This window comes from Alexandromys fortis, unplaced genomic scaffold (assembly GCF_014885135.2).
Source record: "Alexandromys fortis isolate MF-2015 unplaced genomic scaffold, M_Fortis_MF-2015_v1.1 scaffold_160, whole genome shotgun sequence".
Lineage (NCBI taxonomy): Eukaryota > Metazoa > Chordata > Mammalia > Rodentia > Cricetidae > Alexandromys > Alexandromys fortis.
The window spans coordinates 1,558,037-1,586,027 of NW_026068035.1; the positions used below are offsets into that span (position 1 = coordinate 1,558,037).

Here is a 27,991-nt window from a genome sequence, read left to right on the forward strand (position 1 = left end):
AGAGCCTGAAGCACTTTGGTCCATGAACCCAGCATGGCATGTTCGTGCTGCCTACTAGAAGGTATCTGTGAGCTTAGGCTGATTCTTGCTGGTGTTCTTGTAGGCCAGAAGCTGTTCAGCTGTCATGTCTGCAGCAATGCCTTCTCCACAAAAGGAAGTCTGAAGGTGCACATGCGCCTGCACACAGGGGCAAAGCCTTTCAAGTGCCCTCACTGTGAGCTGCGCTTCCGTACTTCTGGGAGGAGGAAGACTCATATGCAGTTTCATTACAAATCAGATCCTAAGAAAGCCAGGAAGCCTGTGACCCGAAGCTCGTCAGAGAGTCTGCAACCTGTGAGCCTCCTCAACTCCCCTTCCAATGACCCCAATGTGTTCATCATGAACAACTCTGTTCTAACAGGGCAGTTTGATCAGAATATGCTTCAGCAAGGGCTGGTGGGTCAAGCTATCCTTCCTGCCTCTGTTTCAGGTAAGAAACCAACATATGTCCCCCTCATCTGTCCCCAAAGCAAGGCAGTCGTGCAAGCCTTTCCTTTATAAGGCAGTGTCCCTGTATCTGTCACTGTATCTGCTTTAAACACTTAAGTGCTTTGATCAGCTTTTGCTCCAGTGAGTCTCAGCACCCTTCCTCCTGCTTGGTGTTCTCCTAGATTAGTCCGTATCTGATTTTCACATCTCACCCCTTAAACTAGCGAAGTCGTCCATTGGCATTGGTCACACACTGCTTAAACAGCATCATGTTACAGCAGGTGGATTTATGTGCACTTACAAGTTAGTGCACAGTGCCTGCAGCTGTTTGACGTCCTGTGGTCTTTTCCTTCTCTGTCTTTCCATTTGGGATATGAAAGCCACTCAGTGGCTGCTGCAGTGTTTGCCAGTAGGACAGTCAGTCGACTCTCTTAGCCTGTTTTCTGGAGTCTGAAATGAGAAGATTATTCCCCAAGAGCTTTTTTGTCATAAGGCAGATGATATGTCTGTAGTATAAATATCTGTAGTCCTTAACTAGATATATTACCAAACATGTAAAACTTTTGTTTTTTAAAATCCTTATGGAAAAAGTGAGTTCTTTTATGTTTATGTTGTTAAGTCCTTTTGTTTCTTATTTTCTGTCCAGCTGGTGGGGACTTGACAGTGTCTCTGACTGATGGGAGTTTGGCCACTCTGGAAGGTATCCAATTACAACTGGCTGCTAATTTGGTTGGACCAAATGTTCAGATTTCTGGAATTGATACCTCCAGCATCAACAATATCACTCTGCAGGTACCATTGCATTCTTTTTTTTAAATCTATTTATTTATTATGTATACAGTATTCTGTCTGCATGTGTGCCTGCAGGCCAGAAGAGGGCACCAGACCTCATTACAGACGGTTGTGAGCCACCATGTGGTTGCTGGGAACTGAACTCAGGACCTTTGGAAGGGCAGGAAGTGCTCTTAACCACAGAGCATCTCTCCAGCCCCTGTTTTCTGTGCTTTAACTTTGTCTGAATCACATGCAGCACAAAATTCTCACTCGCATATACTTGTGTTGCTTTATAGATTGACCCGAGCATTCTGCAGCAAACACTACAGCAGGGCAGCCTGCTTGCTCAGCCAGTGACAGCAGAGCCTGGCCCTGGCTCACAGAACAGCTCTCTTCAGACGTCAGACAGCACTGTCCCAGCCAGTGTTGTCATCCAGCCCATCTCAGGCCTGTCCTTACAGCCCACCGTGACATCTGCCAATCTGACCATTGGCCCACTCTCTGAGCAGGACTCCGTGCTGACCACCAGCTGCAGCGGTAAGAGCCCACTGCTCTTTATTGTAGAAACTGGGATTTTGTTTTGTTTCTCATGATAACACAGTTGTTAGGTTGGTATGTTGTCATTTTTCATCTCTTTTAAAGCTCACCAAAGAAATAAAAACCCTAAAGTTTTCTTAGTTTCAGTGGTATTAGTTTCGTATTTGTCTATTTTATTGTTCATAGAATTATTTTTCTCAAACTGGTTTCTTGTTTTATCATTTCACTTAGCTCTTCTTTCTTCCTTGTGCCCTCTCTCTTTCTCCTCTTCTCTTGCTTTATGGTACTGGGGAATCCAACATAGGGCTTTGTGAATCTTAGAGCAAGTTTTATCTTATTAGATAAAATAATTAGAAGTGACTGATAACTTATTCTAAGTCTTTGAATTTTAAAAATAATCTTTAAGATGCTTTTCATAGAAACCAGGAGAAATATGTTTCATTAGAGCTCAGTGTTATTTGCTTTGTAATGATGAGCAGGGACACAGGACCTCACTCAAGTGATGACTTCACAAGGCCTTGTATCCACTTCGACGGGCCCCCACGAGATCACCCTGACCATCAACAACTCAAGTCTCAGCCAGGTTCTTGCCCAGGCTGCTGGCCCCACTGCCACATCATCCTCGGGCTCTCCACAGGAGATCACACTGACAATCTCTGGTTAGTAAGTTCACATTGTAGATGTCTTTTGGCTTACAGCTTAAGGCCATCTTGTTCGTGTCTCTCTGCAGCACTCAGACATAAAGACATCACATTTCATTGTGTGACAGCTTCAAGTCTAATGAAATCTAGTGTCAGAAACAAACATGTGTTTCTTACCCAACTTTCTATTTCTGTAGTGCTGATTGTGGAATTAATGTTTAGAGTTGGCCACTTTTGCCATATGTCTTTGCTTAGCAGACACCAGTGTGAGGAACTTTTTGACTGTTGCTCCTGTTCTATACACTAAAGAAACATCACTCATCTGAGCTGTGTACAAGAAACCGTAAAAACCTTCCATGGTCTCCTCTACTCTTGTATCTTTAGAACACTACTAAGATTATGTAGAAAGTTTTAAATATGTTAGAGCATCGAATTTGGTAATAAAGAGCACTTGGCATCACCAAATCACCCAAAACGTTATTCACTGGTCTGAGGTGTCCCTTGCTATCCCTCCCTGATCCTCAGAGTCACTCTCACAGTATGCTCTTGCCTGTGTAGTATGGGCTGGTATGCTTTGGCCACATGATTCCTTGCTCTGCAGTCTTCATTCCTTCATGTAAACTAAGTCTTTAAAAAAAAAAAAAAGGAAGCCAAGGTCTTGCCCAGGCCTGCCTTAAACTCATTGCATAGCCAAGAATGATGCTGAATCTCTGAATCTCCTTCCTTTGCCTCCTCAGTACTAGAAGTATAAGCATGTGTCACTGTGCCTGGTGTATTAGTTATTTCCATTGCTGTGATAAACGCCAGGACCAAGGCAGCTTCTACATGGAAGAGTTTATTTGGGTTTATGCTTCTGGATGCAGAGCTCATAATAGCAGGTGAGGCATGGTAGGTAGCAAGCAGCAGGATCAGAAAAAAAGTTGAGAAACCAGAAGAGAGTGAACTGGAAATAGGGTAAGGCTGTAAACTCAGAGCTTGCCCCCAGTGGCCTACTTCCTCCAGCAGAAGGTGCTCAGGCTTCCTAGGCAGCCCCACCAGTTGGGTAATAGGTGTTGGCTACAGGAGCCTGTGGAGGTGTTTCTCATCCAAGCCATCACATCCAGTGTCAAGGCTAGGGGTTAAGTCTGGCATTGTGCATAAGTACATGCTGGCAGGCAGCCGCATCCCTAGCCTATATGTTATTTTTGAATTAATAAATTTATAGCACTTGCTCTCATGTAACAGTGCATTTAAAGCTCATAACCACCTTACAGTTATACTGTAAGAACAGTTATAAAGTAAGAGCATTTTTACCAGAACTCCAAGTGGAAGTTTTGGTTATGAGCATTTAAAGCTCATAACCACCTTACGGTTATACTGTAAAAACAGTTATAAAGTAAGAACATTTTTACCAGAACTCCAAGTGGAAGTTTTGTTTTTCAGGAGGGTCTTACTTTCAGATGTATTTGTACTTTTGAATGACATGCTGTGACTTTTACCTGCTTCAGGACAACACATATTATTAACATTGGGTTTTGTATGGTTCACTAACTCTTCCTTTTTTTGGCGTGTTCTCAGTGTTGGATATCTGTTAGGTCTTATCAAAAACATCTGCAGAATTCTTACTTATAGCTTAGAAACTATGTTCTTCACTTTTGTATTTCCTGTTTTTCTATACTTGGCCATATTCTTATGCTATTGCTATGGGTATAATAAAAGGGTAGCCATATATAACATTAAGTATTTATTTATTTTACTTAAAGGGTTTGTTGAGTCAGACAATTTCTGGCTGGTTATTCGGGCAGAGTGTTGTGTGTCACTTGTTGAAAGCATTTGATGCCATATACAAGTTGTCACTTGGTTTGTGTGATACACAGGATGGTATGTGGTGTGAATGTAGTTTAAGTCATGTAGATTTATAAAAGTGTATAAGTCCTAACATTTGGAGACAAAAACTAAAATATTGTATAAAAAGGAAGGATGGTCCTTCTCTCCAAACTGGACTTGTCCATACCCAGCATTTGACCTCTGACTAGATGCTTGCAGCCAGTTGTTAATGGAAAGTGACGTCTAGTGAGACTCAGTAACGTGGCATGGATTGGAGCACTCTCCCTGAGCTCTTTAAACGACTGGCTGATAACAGCAATGCTTTCTTTTTATTTCTCCCATATTCGTGTTTATAATGCATGACTGCACTTGTCTGTCTGGAGTGCCCAGGGAGTAGGTCGTAGTTCAGAACTGCAGTACAGCGTCTTCATCCTCTGATGCTCTTTCCCTTAAGTCTTACCTCACTCACTCCTGATATTACAGCAGAGTTCCAAGGCATCTTGTCTTTTTCAAGTCTTCCAAAGCATTTGTGTGGTTTGCATGGAAGCTTCAGTAGATGTTTTTATTGTGTTGTGCATCATCTAGGTAAATAGCACGTGTCCCTTATAGGAACATGTCGCAGATGCTAATGCATGCTGGCAAGCAGTTGGATTACACTGGAGGGGAAGCTGTCAACACAGGATGTTCAGCATTGGCTAAGCCTGGAAGCTTGTTGTGTGGAAGTCGACCAAGGAAGGTTCTGTTAGTATTTGGTGATGTCCCTTATCCACATGTAAACATGTTTTAATCTGGTTGAACTACATTTGGAAGTGTTTTCAGTTCAGTGAAAGTGTTTTTCAAAAAGAAATGTGGTTTTAAGTTCCTAAATAAAGTAGAATTCTCAAGTAGTTTAAAAAGTATGGACAAATACTTCCATTGAGTAAAATATAGGTCATATATTTATTAATGTTACAAAATATTATTAAAAAGCAAAAGTTTACCATCTGGGGGTAGTGGCGCATGCCCTTAGTCCCGCACTTGGGAGGCAGAGGCAGGCGGATCTTTTGAGTTCCAGGACAGCCAAACAAATGAACATAATAAATATAACATAACAAACAGAAAAAACAAAACATAAACAAACAGAAAACCCCAAAAGCTTTGAGGATAGTACTGTATGTTGAGCACATTTATTAAAGAGTAAATTGGAACTTTATTTTGAGATCTATTTCTATGGGGGTTTAGACCTTACTAATCTCAGTTGGTTTGGGTATAGTGAACTAAGTGAAGGATAAGTCTGTCATTGGGACCTGTGACCAGTGGCCAGCCAGTCTGTAGATGATTCTTTATGCAACTCTGCTGTATTACATTAGTTAGGCACGCAGCCATGGATTCAGCTGTGGCAGACATCATTAAATATAGGTAAAGAGCTCACATTTAATAAATGAAGGAACTAGACTGCAGTCAGAGACAGCTCATTTGTTTCCTAACTGCTCAGACCTGAATAACTATATTAATTTTAATACTGTTTGGCCAATAGCTTAGGTATATTTATACCTATCACTTATATATTAAATTAATCCATTTGTTTATCTGTAGGCTATGGCCTACTGGTAAGGTTCTGGCAGCAGCATCTTTTTTCTTCGGCAACTACATGGCATCTCCTTGACTCTACTTACTGTCTCTCTCTATCTCTGTTCGGATTTCCTGCCTGGCTCAATTGTGCCCTGCCATAGGCTGAAACAGCTTTATTCATTAACCAATAAAAGGAACACATATACAGAAGGCCCTCCCACATCACAAGACTGTCTTTTAGGACTGGGCGTTGTGACCCGTGCCTGTTTTTCTAGTACTCTGGAGACATAGTGTCATGATGCACTATGCCAGAAAGAAGTAAACATGTTTCTTCTTTCCACAATTTCAGAATTTTTACAATAGCAGTAAATACGCAAGGTTTAGCTGTTTCAGTTACAACACTTTGTCATATAGTCCTGCCATAGATGAGTGGCGGGCCTTTCATTCCAGTCTTAATTTCTAATATTTTCATATCACAAAGCATACAGTAAATGTTTCTATATATGTGGTTTACAGAATGAATACAAGCTAATAAAGAGTCTGCAGAGTTCCAGCTCAAGAGGTTTCAGAAGTGGGCTGAGGAAAAATATTGATAAGATACCAAACCAGAGCAGTGCCAGGAGGGAGCTGCTAGGGTCGTGGTTTGAGAGTGAGGTTGTTCCACGTGTGAGGTAAAAGGCTGAATCAGGGTTTGAGAACAAATACAGTGGGTTCAGGTCCAGATCTGGACGGTTGAGCAGATGAACAGGCAGGCAGTTGAGTAAACCAACTTAAGCAATGGGGCCGTCTTAAGGTTACTGTTGCTGTGATGAATCCGTATGGCCAAATCACCTTGGGGAGGAAAGGTTTGTTCAGTTCACGTCACAGTTTGTTATCAGAGGAAGTCAGGACAGGAACTCAAACATGATAAGATCTTGGAGGCAGGAGCTGATGCAGAAGCCATCGAGGGGTGTTGCTTACTGCCTTGCTTCCCAGGGCTTGCTCAGCCTGTTTTCTTATAGGACACAGGACCACCAGCCCGGGGATGGCCTCACCCACAATGAACTGGGTCCTCCCCTGTCAATCACTAATTAAGAAAATGCTTTGCAGGCTTGTTTCTGATTGAAGAGTTTTTCTCAAATGATGACTCTAATTTGTGTCAAGTTGCTATAAAACTGCCCAGTGTAGGTACCATGCCAACCTGAAAGTCCCGGTGCAGTTGAGAAGTCCTCTCCTTATTGATCCTTGACATATGCACTAAGTATCAAATGGAGATTGCTGTGAGACCATGCCTTCATAGCATTAGATGTCCATGACTATGGGGTCCTGGGAGAGAGTTATACCCTTTCCTTGGTTTGTTGTGTGCCCCAAATTTGATTTTATTTATAGAGTAGCTCCCTGTCTACTCCCAGGAATAAGTCATGGATAGTCTGTGCTGGTCCCTTACAGTTGGCACAGTTTCTGGTCCACTCAGGGCTGCAGCCCTCCTCAAGGGGGAGTCAGAAGCTGCCTGTGATCTGGGTGCTGCTCAGCTGAGAACCACTGTTTTATACAGTGTGGCGTATCTTAGAACACACACAGCCTCATCTCAGCACTGAAGAGAGTCAGGAGTTCTAGGTCAGCAAGAGCTCTATGTCTTGACCCTGTTTCCAAAGGAGGGAGGTGAGTAAGGTGTCCTTCAAAGCACAGAGAATGCATTAGCTTCAGGTTTTGTCGTGTGTATAGTTCTGTGAGGACAGAAGTCTATCCTGCTTTTTAATTTTGTTCTGGGCCGTGACTTTCTCAGCCCTAGATGACAGACTAACAAAACTGAAGAAGGCTTTCTGAGGGTTTCTGTCTGTGTTGCATAAAGTTAGGCTCTGCCAGAAGTGGTGGATACACCTTTAGTCTCAGCACTTGGGAGGCAGAGGCAGGCAGATCTCTGAGTTCAAGGTCAGCCCGGACTACAGACAAGTTCCAGGACAGTCAGGACCACCAAGTGAAAACTTGTCTCGAAAAAGCCAACAAACAAATGGCTTGGGAGTTCATATGTACCTAGTTTTCTTACCTTAGAGAGATTTCCTTCATTTGTTAACTTCGTTTTCCACATCTATATATCAAATGAGGAGAAAGTAGTCTTGGTGTGTTTCTGTATGGAAAGATAGAGTCTTTGTTACAGTGTTCTCCTGCAGAGAAACAAGCCTGAGGAGTGTGTCAGGAAGCACTGGCTCAGTGGGTTCACAACCAAAGGCCTAGCTCTGAGAGCCGTGGGGCTTTGTCTTAGACATTTTCAGTCCGCTTTGCCTAAAGTGTAATATGATACTCACTGGGCATTTTATGGCTGTAGGGCTACACTAAGGGTAATACGAGCACAGCAGGGTTACTATGACACTGTGGAAACTACAGTAGTGTCATGTGGTTGCTAGGATATTGTAGTGACGTTTCATTTATTTTTAATAAATAAATAAAACTTGTCTAAAGATCAGAGAGTAAAACAGCCCCACTGTTCAGCCTTACAGACCAGTCAGCAGTCACACACCTTTAATCCCAGTAGCCACACTAGTTGCCATAGAAACTGGGCTGTAGTGATGCACGCCTTTAATATATAAGATGGGAGGAGACAGCTCACAAACACAGTCTCGGTCTGAGATACCTGGATGCAGCATCGCCATTTCAGACTGATGTCAAGGTAAGAGACAGTAGCTGGCTGTTTTGAACCCCGTATCTGTCTCTGGGTTTTTAATTAATCATGTTCAGGATACTGAGGACAGGGACGCAGTAGGTTGAGCATATGTGCACTGACTGATTAATTGGCTCCCCACCCCATTGTTTTAAGAGGCCCCTTACTACATCTTCTATATTCATTCAAAATACGTTATCTGCCAGTTGTTTATTTATCTACTGTGTGGCAAAATTGTATGAAATCTGCGAGTATTTGCCTGAACAGGGTAGTTATGGCTCACCCACATTCCAGGTGTTGAAGAATTCGTGTGTCTGTCATTATAGCGCATGACGGTACTGAGAGTATACCATATTGTAATCGTAATAAAGTCAAATAAGACTTTATTGAGTTGTGCCCTGGAGGAACAGCGGTTTCAGAAAAATAAGTCTAGCCCTTATTTAAGTACTAGACTCACTCGTACCTTCTTGAGGTTAACATGATAATGAAGAACTGTTTGTAACGCACCCCAGCCTTGTGTCTAGGGAAATCTCTGCTTTCCTGCTGTAGCTTTGTGTTCTTTTCAGTTCTACTGGGGTAGCTCTTGGCAGTGTCTGTCTCTGTGAAAAGTGACTTGTTGAGAATGCCGTGGAGGATTCTTCGTTTGTGTTGAGTATGAACTGTGGCATTACCTGAAGCTGTTCCCTGAACAAGTGGACTTTCATTTTTCTCTTTAGATTTCCTGTCCTGTTGGAACTTTCTGATGTGTGGGCATCACTAGGAAGTGAGGTGCATTTTACTTGTGGGTGGGAGAGGCCCTTTGGTTCTGTGACCTCAGCAGGCAGGTGAGGCTGAGTTCTGGGCCATCCAGTAGCAGTGAGTAGTGTCAGCTTCACTTTACACATTTTAAGAATGACTTGAGATGGGACTCTGAGAAACAGGCTTCTGTCCAGTTACCCTGTGACATTGCTTCTCGTAGTGTTAGTGCATGAGCCAGGACTTGTGGAGGTAGCACACGGAGCCCTGCTGGTGGTGGTCTGTAATTTAGCGCTGATGCGTGAGCCACCTCCACAGAACTGTACTTCTGTCTGGTGCATTAGCAATGTGCACGATGTGAGCAGGGGGGAGGGAGCCCCAGTGGCTGCTTCCGTGCGCACGCTCCTAGCCTCCTAATGGTTGTACTGCTTTTGAAGGTTCCAGGTCTGTGCAGCACATTATGGGACTCCACGAGTGTGGATCTATGGAGGCCTTGTATTTGGAGAACTCCACTTACAAGTAAGTAGCCTGGCTTTCCTGTTGGCCCCTGACTTTTAGGCGAGGCTCTTGTTTGTTGTCACACAGGTCACAGAGGTATTGGCAGGAGCCTTTTTTTTTTTTTAAATACCTTACAAGGTCATAGTTTTATGAACTCAGCTTCTTCAGTATTGCTTTAGGTCCTCAGTGCCTGGCACCATCCTGGTCCAGGATAATGAGTGAATGTTTGTGGGTTAAGGGTTCAGGGTTGTGAGAACAAAGCATGTAGACCTGGCTGTGCATGTGTGTTCAATGCTGATGCCCTTGCAGGACACAGATGATCCTGTTCTAGCCCATCTCAGTTGCCAGGAGGGCATAGGAGTGTGTTTCCAGAAGGAAAGGCTTGTCTGGTTTTGCTTATTCTGCTCTGGCTATCTTTCTTGTCTTAACATTGGCTGCTCAGTAAAACATTTGAAGGTTTTGTTGCATCAAAAGAAAATGAAGATGTCATGTTGAATATGTTACTATTATAAGAATTGTGTGAGATTTCTTTTGACAGCCTGCATTTCAGAATAAGTAGACCTTTAGGAGGGTGTGTGAGGAAATAGCAGAGTCAGGTTTGTCCACTAAACTCAGTATCTAGTTGTCTCACGGGTCCCACCTGGTTCTTTTCGTCAGTGGTCTGTGGTCTTAGAAATCCTTGCTGAGTTTTCTTTCTATGGTGTTAGCACTGACTAGGGCCAGAGGCCTATCTTCCCTCTTCAGTTTTTTTCTCTATCAGGCATGTCTAACTTGCAAAGGTGGCACTGGAGAACTTTAAATGCAGACCGATACAGAATTGTGAATTGACTTAAAACATGATTTTTACCCCCTTTTTGTAACTTGATTGCATGGTTCTCAAGCATGAACTTCGTAGATGATGCTGCTGTTTCGAAGAGTCAAAAGGTTGGACACACCTGCCAGATTGTGTGGGAGAAGTGGAGTACATGCTTAGACGTGCTTATATGTGCTTAGACACCAAAAAAGCCTGTCATCCGAGTGCATCAAAGGCGATCTATGATTTCTTGTTGTGGTACACAGTGGTGGTGCCCAAGGTTTCAGATTAGCTCTTTCAGACTCTCTTCCCAGGCCCTAGGAGAGTGTTTCCTCAACTTTCTACTGATTATTTATTTTACTTCTTTTTTAGAACTTAATCCTACAAGTGGGAGCCTTCCTTCAACAACACCGATGTCACCATCAGCCATTTCAACCCAGAACCTGGTTATGTCTTCATCAGGTGTGGGTGGTGATGCCAGTGTCACGCTGACTCTGGCTGATACTCAGGGCATGTTGTCTGGAGGTCTGGACACAGTTACACTGAATATCACCTCTCAGGTGAGTGTTCTACAGAGAAAACTTCTAGGACCCTTTGAGAAGCCTTCATGAATTTGTTCTTAATACATAGCTTTCTTACTGAGTAGTATACTAATTGTCAAGAGGTGAAATTATTCTTATAACATTCTTTCTTATAACATTGAGTAGAACTTAGATTGATTTGTATATACCTAATGATAATCAGTTGCTATCTTAACTTTTCTATTGCCATAACCAAGACAGCTCATAAAGCACTTTGAGGGCTTGCTTACAGTTTCAGAGGGTTAGTCTGTCATGGTTGGGAATTGTCAGCAGGCAGGCAGGCATGGCGCTAGAGCAGTAACCAAGAGCTTCCATCTTGATCCATATGCAGCAGACAGAGAGAGCATGGGACTGGCCTAAGCTTTTGAAACCTCAAATCACACCCCCCAGTGATATACTTTTTCCAGCAAGGTCACACCTCCTAATCCCTTCCTAAACAGTTCACCAACTGGGAAGCAAACCTTCAAATATATGAACTTGGCTATGGGGGCCTTTCTTATTCAAGAAAGTGGCCACCCATTGGTGTCCAGCCCTACTTAGCCCCTGTGCTAGTACCCCAGCCTTGTCACATGGCATCCCCGGTCAGGAGGAGAGAGATGAAAGCTGGCTTATCTAACTGTCTTGTTTTTATTCAGTCCAGTGGGATGTATTGCCCTCATTCAGGGTGGATCTTCCCTCTTAAGTACCTCAGGCTAGACATTTCCTCATAAACATGTTCAGAGGTTTGCTAGGTGACTCTAGATGCAGCTGACAATTAGCATTGCCCTGATCTCATCCACAGTCTCTGCAGCCATTGCTGTCTCTGCAGGTGTGTCTGTTCTGTGTATTCCATGTCTTCATACATCATGTGGAGTTTTGTGAATGGGTTTCCAGGGCTCACCTATGTCATATAGCATATAGTATCTACTTCATCCTTTTCATTGCCAAATATATTCCTTTGTGTGTGTGGGTCACAGTAGTACTTCCTTGCATGAGTACCCCTTAGTCCGTCTGCATATCCAGCAGTTGGTAAGAGTGGAGCAGTTCCATATTCAGGCTGCTGTGAACGAGCCCCTCTGCTGAGACGTCCTGCCAGCTGTCAGATAAACCTTAGTGTGATCTCTTTTACTGTTTGCTTTCCAAAGTGATTGTGCCATAAAAGGTCTTTATTTTAAGTACATTTTATTTATTTATAGTGTGTGTGTGTGTGTGTGTTTGGGCGTGTGTGTACCCCAGCATTCATCTGGAGGTCAGAAAACTTGTTATCTCCTTCCGCCATGTAGGTCTTGAGGATAAAACTTAGGCCGTTAGACTTGGCAGCTGATACTGTTACCCACTGAACCATATTGCCAACCTCTAATGATCTTTTTAAAAGTCTGTGTGGTTTGATAATGTGACAACTTCTAAAATGATAATAATCTTTTTACCAGGGCCAGCAATTCCCAGCATTGCTCACAGATCCCTCTCTCTCAGGCCAGAGTGGAGCAGGCTCACCACAAGTCATATTAGTGAGCCACACTCCACAGTCCTCCTCGGCTGCTGGTGAAGAAATAGCTTACCAGGTATGGTGCCTGCGTAACTCACTCAGTATCAGAAGGAACACTGAGAGGCCCATGTGGGATGCCCTTAGTCAGACCCAGAGCAGAGGTGCTGAGCACTGTGGGTCTCATGGCCAGGGCAGGTGACAACTCCCAGACCTGGGTCAGTGATAGGTGTGGCTTAACAGCAATGTCATATACTTGCAAATCAGTGTTTGCTACCTGTTTCCTGCTCGATCTTCTTGTGACTTTTTACTTATATTTATTAGTTCATTTTGTATATTTTCTTGAAGCACTTATTGGTCCTTTTATTTCTTCCTTTACATTTGATATGCATTTTACCTGCATATGTCTAGGTAAGACATTTTTCTTGTTTAATTGGTCTTTTTTTTTAAAGTGTATGTTTTAGGACCTATACTTGTAGTAATGATATTCTGAACATAGGAAAGTCTACAAACATTTTCTTTTTTTTTTTTTTTAAAGATTTATTTATTTATTATGTATACAACATTCTGCCTCGATGTATGCCGGCATGCCAGAGGAGGGCGCCAGATGTCAGTACAGATGGTTGTGAGCCACCATGTAGTTGCTGGGAATTGAACTCAGGACCTCTGGAAGAGCAGCCAGTGCTCTTAACCTCTGAGCCATCTCTGCAGCCCTACAAACATTTTCTAATACTTGGCTGAGCCTGAACCAGAATAAGTGATTGGTAATCTCTGGATTTGAGGGAGCTTTAACCTTTATATTCTTCAGAAGTGAGGCATAACTAGTTTACCAGTTTTTTAGCAGCACAAGGATTTTTTTTCAAGCAACACCAAGAAGTTTCCCAGTCTTGTCTTCAGAGACCAGAGCTTGTAGCTGTATCTTAGGGTGTGTAACTAATTCATTGTGTAGAAGGGTACAGAGAGAAGGCAGCAGAGACGGGTGTTGGGGGAGCTCGCATTCAGCACTCAGGCCTAGCTGTGCACCATAGTGGAGTGTCCCAGGAAGTCCGATAGTCCCTGTAGTGGTGCCAGGACAATACTGTCTAAGTCGTGGGTTGGGTAGTAGATATGGAGTACCTCTGTTGCTAACTTAGCTACCAGTTGCATCCACCCCAGGTTAACAAGATGGAGGGAAGTCCAGGTCCCCAGACTAACAGAACAAGGTATCCACCATCAATTTCAAGTTAGCGAACTGCCTGGCATGGTCCAGGATGTCGTTAGCAGAGTGCACTTACCTGGAAGGATGCCCCCAGGGCTTAGAAGTTATGTCTCAGGAGCCCTTTAGCACCCAGTCCTTGACTGTCCACCATGAACTTGATATTAGGGAAAGCAGTGACTCCTTGATCATGAGTTCAGCTTCCAGTCCATTTGTCTGGTCCCTTGAGTTTCTAAGCTCCTTATTCGGGGCCAGTCCCGCTACCCACTTCTTGTTTTATATGACTAGTAATCTGCCGTCCTGTAATTTGTTCCTTTCTTTAGCATCCAGTTTTTTTTTTTTTTAAGATTTATTTATTCACTATGTATACAGTGATTCTGTCTGCAAGAGGGCACCAGATCTTGCTTGTTACAGATGGTTGTGAGCCACCATGTGGTTGCTGGGAATTGAACTCAGTACCTCTGGAACAGCTCTTAACCTCTGAGCCATCTCTCCAGCTCCTAGCATCCAGTTTTATAGACCTCCAAAGCCACAGCGCATTCCTATATTAAAATTAGCTTGAGGTTTTTCTACTCCATTTGAGTAGTAGGTAGTAATGAAGTGAACTAAATAACAAAAACTTGATCTAGCTTGTGATTATGTTTTTCAGATTTCAAAATGTTAAATACAAAAGTGGGGAGGGGATGTTGATTCGCATAAGTGAGCAGTTAGTATGGGACGGTCTCATAGGCATTTGCCACCGTCAGTGTTGGAGCCTTAGCCTTATCCATGCTTTCAGGCCGCTAGGCCCTGAGTTCAGTCTGCCTGGCTCTGCTTCCCACCAAGCCTTTGGCAGGAGACTGAAAGTGGTGAGGAACTTGGTTTTTCCCTTGACCAATGTGTACCTACTGTGCCACCATATTCTAGCTGGAGAGCTCTGAGAAGCCCCACGCTGGCATGAACTCCGCTTTTCTCATCCGTAGATGGTAGTGGCAGTGTGAGGAGGTCCAGGTCCTAGCAGAGCACATGCTGAGCTGGTAAAACTGCTACACGGACTAACAGGTGGGGTCTTGCTCTTCCCTGGCCAAATCCAAATTGGAATGACATGATGAATGCTCTCCTGCGTCTGTGTGTCTCTAGCACATACCGCCTCCTTATAGGATCCTTTACAGGATCACGGTGCTGGCTTAAGACTGGCAGTTGAGGGTTGTCTGGTGGGATCCTACACTGCTGCCATTGGCATTTTTTCTTTCACTCATGTCACTTCCTGTGGAGGTAAAGCTTACTGCTGTGTCTGAGGCTGACTTTGCTCCAGGACACTTCTGTGTAATTCAGTGTAACTCCACTGTGTCTAACTGTCACCATAGCTGATGGGGAACTGAGATGTGGGGTAGCCTTGAATGATGAAAATATACTGATGAGAGCCAGAGCCGCCTAGGAGCCCAGGTTTTCCCAATAACAAGACACTACACTGTTTGAGTAGAACAGGTTTAGACATTTGTGTTGTTGGTTTTCCTGTTCGAGTCCACTGGCTCCAATGGAAACTTTAGAGAGAGGTTTGGCTATTGAAAGGAATAAATGAGGTAGGGCAGATATCAGCATCTTGTGAGTAAAATGTTTGTTCAGAGCAACATCTGCATTTCCAGTGCTGAGGGAGCAGGTGTCTGTTCTAGTCACAGGCTTTGTTGATTGCTATTTCTTTTCTTCCCTCCTTCCCTCCTTCCCTCCTTCCCTCCTTCCCTCTCTCCCTCCCTCCCTCCCTCCCTCCCTTTTTTCTTAAGACTCATTTTGTTTGTGAGTATTTTGCCTCCATCCATGTATCATGTGCTGGCAGTGTCTGCAAAGGCAAGAAAAGGGCATCAGACATTAGACCCTGGAGCTGTAATTGCAGGCCATTGTTAGCTACCATGTGGAGCTGGGGCTCAGCCTGGGTCCTTTAGCAAGAATATCAATTGCCAAGCAACTTTCCTGTCGTTTTTTTACCCCCATAGTCCTTTTTTTTTAAAGATTTATTTATTTATTTATTATGTATACAACATTCTACCTCCATGTTTGCCCACATGCCAGAGGAGGGCGCCAGATCTCATTACAGATGGTTGTGAGCCACCATGTGGTTGCTGGGAATTGAACTCACGACCTCTTGAAGAGCAGCTGGTGCTCTTAACCTCTGAGCCATGTCTCCAGCCCCCCCCCATAGTCTTTTATCTACTATTACAGAACAACATTGGTAATCATTTATTCCAGGGCTTTACAAACCTTTTTTATTCACATGTTCTGTGACTGCCTTAACATGTATTTGTGTATTTTTTTCACTGACACACACATATACACACATATACATATATACACACGCTCACTTTCTCTTTGATTTGAGTATTTTAAAATGAGAACTTTGCAGTATCTTTTGCTTTTTTCTGTTTTGTTCTTTTTAATTTTTTGTATCCACTCTTGAATATTCCAGTATTTAAAAAAAATATTCAGCAAACCAGGTAAAAATGTTGACAATCACATAATTTTTTTATGATTACTTCATTAGATTATTACTTATTTCTAAAGCTGAGGTCACCTGTTTCTGAGGGACACACAGTTAGCCTTCTGCTTTATTTGCTGTTCTTGGAAGTTCTGGTGGCATCCCATGAAATTGACTTGAAAACCAGCTCATTAGTTGCAATCCAGTTTAGTAAAATAACTTAGCTCAAACAACGCTAATGAGACACCATTGATTTAGTTTTAGTGCAGTATGTGGGGCTCCAAACCACAGCAGTTTTATACATTTGTATTGTGCATGTGTGTGTGCAGACATGGGGTGGAAAACAGAGACAATTTGGAGAAATTGGATTTCTCTTTCCAGCATGTGGGTGCAAGGTCATCAGACTTGGAGATAGGCATCTTTATCAGCCGAACCATCTAGCTACTCCAGACTGGGGCATTTTAAAGCAATGTCTGAACCTTTCATATATGCCTTATCTGGTCTTTACCAGCCCAGTGGTGGCTCTGTGGTCCCTCATTCTTGTTCCACTGTGGTTAAGCCTGCAGCTTATGTGGCCAGGAGAGGAGTTTGGTAGCTGGTCTAATCTGGTAGGTATATCCCCATGCTCCCTCATTGGCCAGGAACTTAAGTGATCCCAAGGCAACTGTATTTTCTGGCCTTATAGAATTTCTAAGTTTTTCCTGGAATAAGCTGGCCAGCTGTGTTCATATTAGGCAAGACAGCAATTTTCTTTCCTACCTGGCAGTTGCAGACCACACTTTTCTAGTAACCTAGAACTCCTAACTCTCTCCAGGTGACTGATGTCTCTGCCCAGCTGACCCCTACCAGCCAGCCTGAAAAGGAGGGCCCTTTACACCAGTGCCTGGACTGTGAGCGTGCCTTCTCATCAGCCGCGGTGCTCATGCACCACAGCAAGGAGGTGCACGGGAAGGAGCGCATCCATGGCTGCCGGGTCTGCAGGAAGGCCTTCAAGCGTGCCACACACCTAAAGGTACACTCTGGGGACAGCGGGCAGCCCACATTTATGGGGATCCACAATATTTCTCACGAAAGTAAATGCTGAGTGATACATCTCTCTTACTGTTCTAGAAACGGGGATGTGAATGTGGCACCAGGTTGTAGGAGGATAGGCCTTTGTTGAGTGCCTGTGAGTAGATTACACATTCGTGTACAAGTCAGCATCAGTTCTAATGTAAATTAAAGTCACACCATCCTCTCATGTCTCACTCATCAGACTGACAGAAGTATGAAAGCTGCTGGCATGTTTGAGGCCATGGGAAAACTGACTTACGGTTGTTGGCTCTGCAGTGTGTCACAGCGTACCTTGAGGAACACAGGGTGACTAACAGAACTCTATGTTTACCTGCAGCCTTGCAGGGACCCCGTTGGCTACACAGGATGGCACATAGGGTTCCTCACCTTGTAGGCCACTGTAGCAAGGTGGTAGATAAAGGATGGGCATCCCCAGGGAGGGCCTTACATATATGTAGGAAGGATGCAGAACTCTGGGAGGTAATTTCAGGGTAGGGTCCCATCCTGTCCACTTAGTGAGGAGACAAAGTCTCATTTATATAGCCTTGGCTAACCTGGAGCTCTCTATGTAGACCAGGCTGGCTTCGAACTCTTGGAGATCCACCTGTGTCTGCCTCTCTCAAGTGCTGGAATTAAAGGTGTGTGCCATCATACCCAACCTTCCCTTCTTCCTTTAAAGGGAACCCTGTGGAGCAGGGTAGGGGAAGGAGAGTGGCAGACACTAGCAAATCCGCAGTGGAGAGCCTGACAGGTGCTGCCCGAGAAGGTGGCCACAGTTGGCAGCACCTCACACAGCTGTGCGTTCCTGGAGAGGCTCCAGCAGCAGGTGGCCTGAAACTGCTTCCCTGAGCTCAAGCTCATTGTCCTCTGCTGCTCTCTTCTCACCCGCCTTACCATGGGGAGCTGGCTCACTGTAGATGTGTTCTCTGGCCTTCACTCTGTAGGCCTGGGGTATGCTTCCTTCCTTTTATCTAAGTCAGAGCTGCACTAACCAGTGTTTACAATCCTCTCCCATGACTACAGACCAAGTAGGATGCCTTGATATGAGGAGAGGAGAGGAACCAGATTAGAGAGGGTAGATACACACTTAAAAGCTCTAATCTGCTTTTTTGAGGGTCACTGGCAGGGTTTACTCTGAGAGGTCCCTGTGGTGAGATGAAGTCTCCTCTCAGCCCACACTTGGCCAGTCCTTCATGGTCATCTCCAGGAGGGATCTCTTCTCTGTCCATGTTCTTGTGCATTGAGGCTGAGATATGAGCTGCCCCCAGCCCATTTACCTAACACGAGGGTTCACACACCACTTACATCTGCTTCCCAGACCTCGCCCTCCTGGGGACTGCTCGTCCTCACCCCATTCTCATCTCCTCCTGCTGATGCCCTCAAACCTCTGTGCTTTACCACGGAAGCTCCAGGAGAGCATGTGGACCATATCTGAGGCTGTAAAAGAAGTTATCGAGAGACAGCAACCGCATGTCTTTACTCCCAGCACTCAGGAGGCAGAGGCAGGTGGCTCTCTGTGAGTTTGAGACCAGCCTGTTCTACAGAGCTAGTGCCAGAACAGGCTTCAAAACTACAGAGAAACCCTGTCTCGAAAAACTACAAAAAAAAAAAAAAAAAAAGAGGAGAGACAGAGACAGAGACAGTAGCCATTCCCAGACAGGGCACAGGGGGTGCTGGTTAGCCCTCTCTTTGTCCCACTAAACAAGTCACCCTTGGCTTAGGGTCGATTTTATTTTCTGATGGCTTGGAAGAATTGATCATTTGATGGTAGTAATTGAGAACTCTGTATAGGGAGGGTTAGGAGTGGCCAGTGAGAGCACTGCTGCTGTCCTTCCCTGACTGTTCCTTATACATACCTCCCAAGGGCCGTCCCCCACCCCGCCTCCAGTCTGTTCTGTCCACCTGTCTGTCCGCTACACACTCCAGCACATATGCAGGAGCTCCCAGCAGAAAGCAGGCATGCCAGCTTCTGTGGTAACATCAGCGCCACACTTGACTGGCCATCCTGCAAGTGTAGCAGACTCTCCCTGCTGTAATGAGAGAGCGCGGTTGTCCCTGCTTCAAATAGCAGCTCTGTTACTGTGTGCACCACTGAGGCTGTGGCCGCTGCCCTCTGGAAATGGGTTATAGAGTTACAGCGTGGTCCTTCCCAAATAGTGGATTATCTGCTCTCCTGGATCCCTCTGCCTCCTGAGTATCAAGTGCCTGGGGTTTGTAAAAGAAACAGTTGCAGAAATAGATGACTTCATCCTCTGAAGACATGGTATTCACACAGCTGTACACAAAGTGTGCCTCTAATGAACGAGGGAAGTATCAGCTCCAGGTGTTGAGAGTAGGCACAACAAGTGGCAAAGTTACTGCTGGAGTCTTATGCTCTGCAGCCTGTCCTAAACTCTTCCTGACCTTAGCATCTCATTTTCTGTTTGTCCTGTGACCCACCTCAGGCTGTCTGGGTGGAGTAGTGTTCGTCGTGAACCTGTGGTGCAGGTGCAGTGTTCTTCTCTCTGAATCCTGCTTTAGGGCACAGGGCACTTTAAAGACTCTTCCCTCCCTCTAGCAGGGTAATTGTGCACTTTATAAAACTTTGAAAGTAGCCTCATTGCCAGCCTCGGGCACAGAGCACAGTGGCTGTCTTATTTCTGAGAAAGTCAGATCACACAGATCTAAAGTCACTGCCTGGTGAGTCACACCCATACCAAGTACAGTTATCTGACACTGTCAGAGATGTGGGATCACCGCATAGTGTCGTTATGTAATTGGTAGAGTACCCAGAGCCACAGGTGTTCTGTGAGCGTTGCTGAGAGACTTGTAGGCTAAACCTCTGTCAGCTGCCTGTGGGCCTTGACTTGCAGGTGAACTTATGGAATGTGGGAACAGAGAGGTTCAGCAGGTTCTTCACTGGAGTGCCCTGTGTGAAGGTCACAGTCTCCCTGAGTGGTCACTGCAACCTGAGGAGGGAGATATTGTCCCTTGTGTGGACTTGGAGCTGCCAAGGCCATGGCTCCTCACCCCCATGCTGCTGCGATAGGCTCCAGGTCCTGAAATCCCAGTCAGAGGTCACCGTGGGGAGGCTATTGGGTTTGCATGAAGATTCCTTTCTGTTGTTTCAGATCTCTCAGGTTCCAGTAGGGCCTAACATGTGCTGGTTTCTGTGTGTTCTGCCAGGAGCACATGCTGACACACCAGGCTGGTCCTTCGCTCAGCTCTCAGAAGCCCAGGGTATTCAAATGTGACACCTGCGAGAAGGCGTTTGCCAAACCAAGCCAGCTGGAGCGGCATAGCCGCATTCACACAGGTAGAGCCACGGGATGTGCTGTTGTTGGCTGAAGAGTCCTGGGTGAGCAGGGGTGAAGCATAGATACCTGTGGGGTGTGAGACATTCTTTACAAAAAGGTCCGCGTGTTCTACTTTGCCCTAAGTTTCAATCACCTTTCCACCTTAACTTTTTCACTTGAGATTGGCGTTCTCACTGTGACCTTGGGGAGTAGGCGTGATTCCAGGGCACGGCCCCTTCCCTCCATTGGTTAGGAAGATGGAGGGCTCCTCTCCAGCCCTCTAGGCTGATTGCTTTGATCTCTCTGCTCCCTGCTGACTCTGCACTCTGCTGTATCCACTGTCTACATCTGCTTGAGCCTCTTCAGAGAAAGACCAGTCCAGAAACAAGCTCTCCTGGCCTGGATGTTTGTAATTTCCATGCTGAGGAGGCAGACTGGATAACACTGTGGCTCACTGTCCAGCCAGCCCAGCCTCCGGTCTAGTTCCAGACTTACTGAGACTCGTTCTCAAAAAGCAATAAAGAAGCTGGACATGGTGGAGCACACCTTTAATCCAGTACTGGTAGGCAGAGGCAGGCAGATCTGTCTAAGTTCGAGACCAGCCTGGTCTACATAGTAAGTTCCAAGCCAACAGGATTACTCTGTCCTAAAAAACAATCAGGAAAACAAAATTGACAGCTCCTGAGGAATGACCCTGGAGTTGTCCTGACACCCCACCCCACCCCAAGCTTGTGTACCCGGCCACATACAGACACACAGATATATACACATAATTGATAAAGTGCTTCCATTTGATCATGGGTTTGATTTTTTTTTCTTTTTCAAGACAGGGTTTTTCTGTGTAATAGTCCTGACTATCCTGGAACTCACTCTGTAGACCAGGCTGGCTTTGAACTCAAAACCCAGAGATTCTCCTCTTTCTGCCTCCTGAGTGCTAGGATTAAGGGCAAATACCACCACTGCCCAGTTAAAATTATGTTCTTGTTTCTGAGTTTTTCCTCTGTAGTGAGGCACTGTGCTAATAGTACTGTATCCTCTATAGCTATGGGTGGTGAATTGAACTTTAAACTACATTTTAAAGATTTTTTTTTTTTTTTTTTTGGCCAGGAAAACATTGAACTTGATGGTGGCTGCCTCATGCCCTCTGGCTCTAGTATGCTTTGATGGCACATAATTATGTCACATTGTCATTGTGGGTAGACTTACTGGCTTGACTGAGAGGGACTTGAGCCCTTAGCACACATGTCGTGAGAAGGATGTCATTGTGGAGTAGAGCCAGTGAGATGGCTTTTCAGTTTTGGGGTTCACTTAGAAGACTGAGATAAAGCCTCATTTGTTGTGCATGGTCACAAGGGAGAAGAAACAGGACCAGCTCAGAATACAGTCAGGGCAGTCATGGATCCCTAGTGTTCAGGGACAGTCTGGGAGGCCTTCTGGGGAAGGGTCCTGATACTGCAGCAAGAGGCTGCTACACAGAGCAGGTGGGAGGAACTTGTAGGCAAAGGGGAGCGGCCATACCCTACCCCTAGGCCTCCAAAATGGGGGATTGTTCCCAGGAAGCAGGACCACCATGCTTGTGATGGGAGGCACTGAGGTCTGGTGGGCATTCATTTGCGCAGCTCCCAGCGGATGTCGTGCTTGGCAGCTCCCTCAGCTTCTACGTTCACCTGAAGGCCACCCAGTCGTAGCATTTTATAGATTATAGAAAAGCATACTTTAAATAGTGTTGATATTCTAATGTTCAGATGTCTTTCTCTTGGATCACATAAAATGTATTAGAACATTTTGTTTAATCATGTGTTCTGTCTCTGGGTGTTTCTATGATTTGGGTACTCACTGAATAGGTTTCGTTTTGTCTCAACATGGAGTGTCTTTGTCAGCATCCTGCTAATCAGCTCTCTGGTGGTGGTCGCGGGAGGGATGTCACTGAGTCTTTCTCAGCATGAAACAGTCTGGACTGAGGGACAGCATATGCTATGCTAAAATGCGCAGTCCCGAGAACGACACTGACTGCAGCTCGCCCTTTGCGCACAGGGGAGCGGCCGTTCCACTGCACTCTCTGTGAGAAGGCCTTCAACCAGAAGAGCGCGCTGCAGGTGCACATGAAGAAGCACACTGGCGAGCGGCCCTACCGGTGTGACTACTGTGTCATGGGCTTCACACAGAAGAGCAACATGAAACTGCACATGAAGCGGGCGCACAGCTTTGTGGGTAAGAAGGCTAAGTCACTGGGTGTTTCCCATGTTACTTTCACACATTTTACAGTGGCCATGCACCATAGCTACTGCAAGGACTGCAGTTTATAGAAGAGGCCCTGAGCAAGGAGCTGGGAAGAGGCTGAGCAGAGTGGGAAGCCTGTGCTATGTCTGCTTCCCATCCCCTTGCCCTCCCTTCCTCTTTTCTTCTTTGTTATTCCTTCTCTTTCTCCTTGCGTCTCTTCTTTCTCCTGAAACAGAGCTCAGCTCTTCAGTCTTTCTCCTTAGCCTCCTGAGTACTAGGATTTCGGTCTCTTGCCACCACACCCATCTTCAGACAGTGTTTTCTAAAGGGAAGTGACCAGCGTGACTGTCTGTTTTTGTATCTCCCTTTCTGGAATGTGCAGGTCAGAGGCCGCGTTAGTGTCAGGAGGCAGCATCAGCCTGGAGTCTACACAGAAGTGGATAGGGCCTGCACACTCTGTTTTGAGCACCACTGCCTCCATTCTGTCTCCTTAGTCCAGGCCACACAAGCCATGCCTTGTCTGTGGTTTGCAAGTGTTGATGCCGTGGGAACTGGGCTCTAGGGCGAGGACAGCTGCCTGTCCTGCTTGAGGTCCAGACCATAGTAGCATGGCAGGAGCACTTTTATCTAACAGACTAAATCATTAAGTTCCTGGAAAGCAGCAATATGAAATATTAAAGACTAGGGTGGACAGTGAGTTTTACAACTTGTATTTAAAGTTCATTTAGTTGTAGGATGATAGGTTTTGTTAGTGAGCATAGATGACCTTCATGTGGTCACTGGGGTTGTGTAGACACCTCTGGGGCACCCAAGAGGTAGAACTAGATAGTGTGTGGAGGGAAGGTCACTGTTGCCAGCAATTTCTGTGTGTTGTTAAAGAAGTTGTCTGTGTTGTGAGTGTTATTAGTTGCTTGTCACTGATTCTGTATTGTCATAGCCCCCAGGGTATGAGTGCCCACATCGCAGAGGCTGTAGCCCCCAGGGTGTGAGCACCCACATCGCAGAGGCTGTGACTAACAAATATCACCTAGAGTTCCGCACTTTTATATGCATGAGGCCTAGGGTTCCAACCCCTGAATTACAAGTTGAAAAATGGTTTCCCTGGCCCAGACTATTTCATTTCACTGAGCTGGGAAGCAAAACAAGCTAGAAATTTCCTTCCTCTGGTTCCCATATACTCTTGTCTAACTGTGCATGCTAGCCTGCTTCTGAGATCTGAGGCTAACTTTTTCTTTGTTTCTGTAGGAACCTTGCAGGCAACTGCTGTGGTCCAGGAACAGGATGGGGAAGAGCTAAGGACCCTTCACTTAGAGGAAGTGGTGCAGGAGGCAGCGGGCGAGTGGCAGACCCTAACCAATGTGTTCTGATGCTATGGAAGAAGGCTGAGCGCATCCATGAAGTTACATTTGTGAAGATTAGATCACTCAAGAGTTTCTGTTTTAAAACTTCAAGTGTTAGAAATCTACAATAGTTTTTTTTTTAAGCTAAATTATTTGAAGAATCATTGCCATTCAAAGACTGACAGGAAAAACCTGGGAAATGTACATCTGCACTGTTTTCATTTGTCTACAGACCACAGAACCTGGGCACTGCCATGGTCACTTTCACCTTCTCATGGCTGTGTATGTCCTTAGCAGGTGACCTGGATCTGAATATCCTTGCAGTGAGATTTGTGTTAGCAAAAGACAGTATGGAAAATCACACGTATGATATTGCATGAAATTCAAAAGCGGTGCCATTACACACGGATGTTTTTCCACTTTTTACTCTGCGTTTTGCTAATTAGTAACCGCCAGCTCTTTTTAGCCCACTCTTACGTTAATGTAACTGATGCCTTGAGAGATGGCTGGACCCGTTCTCTCTCCGTCACAGACACCTAACCCCTAGTTAGAAGAACACAGGATCTGGCAATAGCAGGGCCACGGAGAAAATGTGACCTGCAGGCGAGGACCAGCTGTTCACATGGATGTCCACACGCTTGCTGCATGAGTCTGTCCAGTCACATGTATTTGATCACTGCAGAAGCACAAGCCATACCCTGTGAGCAGGAAATGACAGAGTTCTCTCTTAGGAGACAGGAAGCTGTTCCTCTCCACCTCAGTATATTTATCTGTATTTTAAGGCTAAGGACTTATAAAAATCCTGCGACTTCCCTCCTCATGCATACCGGAGGTGTGTTTTCATTTCAGGGAATCCTCCAGTGTCATCAGCAGTGCCACACAAGACACATCCCAAACCAAACCCTCCTGCGCTGGCTGAGCAGTGCGCCTCAGCATTCCAAAGACAGTAGGTCCCTCACCTCATATCAACTCCCTGGAAACTATTTATATGTTCTATATGTGAATACCTGTGTACATAGACAGATATATGGGCCTCCATGTGGCTAAGAAGTCTATTTTGTAAATAGAAGCACTAGTCCACGTCGCAGAGCGCATCGGAGGCCACTCCCTGGTGCACTTCAGACCGGTGTCGTGTTTATTCTGTTAATAAATGGATATCTCCTTCATTGTAACATAAAGCTGGGCTCTATTTTTTTTTCCTGAAAAAAAAAAGTTGCCTTTATTTTCTCTCATTGCCTCATTGGTTTCCGAAGAGAGCAGTTTTATTATAAATATTATGTGGACTTGTTCACTAAGAGTCCTGGAGAAAGACATTTCACTGTTATTTTAAAAGGGCATCTTTTGATTTTGTTCATTTTGTCATCTGTATATAAGTAATATTGACAGTGACATAAAAACTTTTGTTATGTGAAAATATTTAAGTCAGAGAACTGTTAAATATTATTACTTTTTTTCCAAACTGATTTGTGTATTGTATATTTTTTTAAGAAGAAAAAAGCCTTACTTGACTTCTTGTGATACTGGACTTAAAGCCCCAAGGCTCCCTGAATGTCAGTGTGTACACCGGCTGAGGTCGTGTTTCCAGAGTAATTGTAATCGCGAGAGTTCTAAAGTCTCTGCTACTAATGCACTTTTTCTTTCATTTTTTATTAAAGTATTTTAGAAATATTAATTTTAGTGAACAGATATCCCCCAAATTGAAATTATTGGATTTAAAATGTTTTGTTCTTGCTGGGTTATTTATTTTCCTTTCAGCATTAAATGTCATCTCAGGACGTCTGTACAGAGGTCGGCTACTTCCTGGTTGTGTGGTGAATGCAGGCGCTGACTGTGGCTGTCAGTTGTTGTATAAGTGAGACTTCAGTGGGTGAATCTGCAGCCTGCTTTTGTTTGGGTTAAAGAAAAGAAAATCTACCAGGAATCAATTATTTTTTGTATTTTCTCAGTTTACCAGCAAACAAACATGGCATGTATGTGTTTTGATTTCCTTCCTTACCGTCAACGCTGCTTCTTTGCCAACATTCCTTGAAAATACAAGGTTTTGAGAAGATAACTCACTTGAATATTTTGGTTTACAGGTTGATCTCTGTATTTTAATGTTTGGAATATTGTTATAGGAAAGTGATTCCTCATGTATAACCAGGGTTTGGAGGATAGAGAACTGTATTTTTAGAACTCTCTCTATATAACATATCTGTTTTGAGATAACTAAATGCAAAAAGACATTAGGAAATGTGATGTATGTGTTTTGTTTTGTTTTTAAATCATGTTTCAGAATCACTAGGTGGGTGGGGAATAAATTTCAGGTAATTTTTAGCAGAAAAGAAAACTGTAATGAGTTTTCTTTTACCTGTGTGAAGTCCAGAGAATGCATTTCCTCTTGGTGTCTCCCTAAAGCACGTTGAGCTAACAGTCGGATATGGCCCTTAACAGAAGGTCCTGTGCCTGGCGCAGTCCTGCGGGTGCCGCTTGCTCCTTCAGTACAGGAGCCCGTTGGTCCCTGAAGGCATGATGCTGCTAATCACGAGTACAGCTGAGGAGGTCAAGGGACCAGGAGAACCCGGCATGGACAGATCCTTCAGAAGGTCATAGGTCAAAGTGGACACGCCATGTGAGCAGAAATGCTTCTCACCCCCAGAAAGCCCTCCTGGGTTCCTTGACAGTGCTCTGGGGCAGCAGGGAGGTGAAGCAGCGTGCACCAGAAAACGTGTGTTTGTATGCTCTCCACACCGCTTTTAAAGTTCCTCTGGATTCTCATGAGCACATCCGTGTCGGCTAGATTTTAGAGGATAGATTTGGTTCTTCCTGTGCGCCCTGTCTTTGGAGAGACACTAAGCCTCACGTTCCAACCTAAATGGCACCACACAGATGTATGTAAGGAGCGTTGGATAAGGAAGTGCGTATCTGTAGGCCTATTCCCTACAGAATATCTCATCTGTTGGGCTATCTCATGACTCCTTTCATAAGGGCTTCCTCCACAGCCTATTTCAAAACTCCATACTTTGCTCTTTCACCAGCCCCACACTTTGAGTGACCCCAGGGCCTGGTGCTGCTGTCTCATGAACCTTATCCACGGTGACATTGGTCCACAGTCCATTTCTTTTCTGCCCGTGATTTATATTCATGTGATGTGGACAGCGTGGATGTAAATTAGGGGAAAGTCTCAAGTGAGCTATGGTTGCAAACACTTGTCATCTCTACACTTGCGAAATGGAGACAAGAAGATCAAAGTCAGTCTCTATTACATAGCGAGTTCCAGGTCAGCCTGGGCTGCTTGAGACCCTGTCTCACAAAACAAAACCAGAAGCCAAGAGAAGTAAAATTTCAAAATAGCTACCCACAATCGCCCAGTTTAGTGTCGCATATTCTGTTTGTTTTGTGTTTTACTTTATCCCAGTGAAACAACTTGAAATCTGGTTGCTTGCTGTCTAAACACGGGCTCTTTGCCCTCTTTGCTAACTAAAAATTAGAGCTATGAAGTCCACGGGAGCTGGATGCCTGCACCACACACCCTGGCAGTGTGATGGCTGCCCACGTCCCAGGCCCCCTATGGTCAGCGAACATGTGTTCCATTTCACACCCTACTGCCCAGGCGCTGTGCTCATAGTTTGTATGGACTACATGGTATAGATTGGTTAGTGTGTCAGGGGCTACAAACAGTAATCAAAAAAATCATGCTATTTAATCTTTTCTATGTGTGATGCTTACGGCATGAAGACTTTTGTACTGAGAATCAAGATCTGTATATTTGACAAGCTCTAAAACGCCATAGTGATTGTTCTTCAGCACCACTAAGAAAATTGAAAGTTAATTTTTTAATTTACAGAAAAGTTCTCTTTTTATCTTCAGATTTGTCTCATGGTCTATTTATACATTGGATGATATTTATTTAATCCAGTTTTGTATTAGAAATGGATAGCTATGCCAAAAGCCACTGTGCTGGCTTTTAAAAACAATAAAACAATAGTTTTTGTA

The 27,991-nt window shown here is 44.7% G+C and overlaps 1 protein-coding gene across 6 annotated transcripts in view; it reads left to right on the forward strand.

Moving 5' to 3' along the window:
- The window catches only part of Znf236 (zinc finger protein 236), a 93,368-nt gene extending 65,377 nt beyond the window's left edge, over positions 1-27,991 (forward strand). For 3 of the 6 annotated variants that reach the window (XM_050165002.1, XM_050165004.1, XM_050165006.1), the window contains 10 exons: positions 104-469; positions 1,115-1,260; positions 1,539-1,779; positions 2,259-2,438; positions 10,814-11,001; positions 12,432-12,563; positions 16,943-17,140; positions 20,347-20,476; positions 22,491-22,667; positions 23,922-27,991. In XM_050165002.1, the coding sequence (XP_050020959.1) occupies positions 104-469; positions 1,115-1,260; positions 1,539-1,779; positions 2,259-2,438; positions 10,814-11,001; positions 12,432-12,563; positions 16,943-17,140; positions 20,347-20,476; positions 22,491-22,667; positions 23,922-24,043 (1,880 nt within the window). In that variant the 3' untranslated portion in view covers positions 24,044-27,991. Of the gene's footprint in view, positions 1-103; positions 470-1,114; positions 1,261-1,538; positions 1,780-2,258; positions 2,439-9,587; positions 9,670-10,813; positions 11,002-12,431; positions 12,564-16,942; positions 17,141-20,346; positions 20,519-22,490; positions 22,668-23,921 lie in introns of those variants that run through there. The other 3 variants (XM_050165005.1, XM_050165003.1, XM_050165007.1) reach the window with 3 other exon arrangements.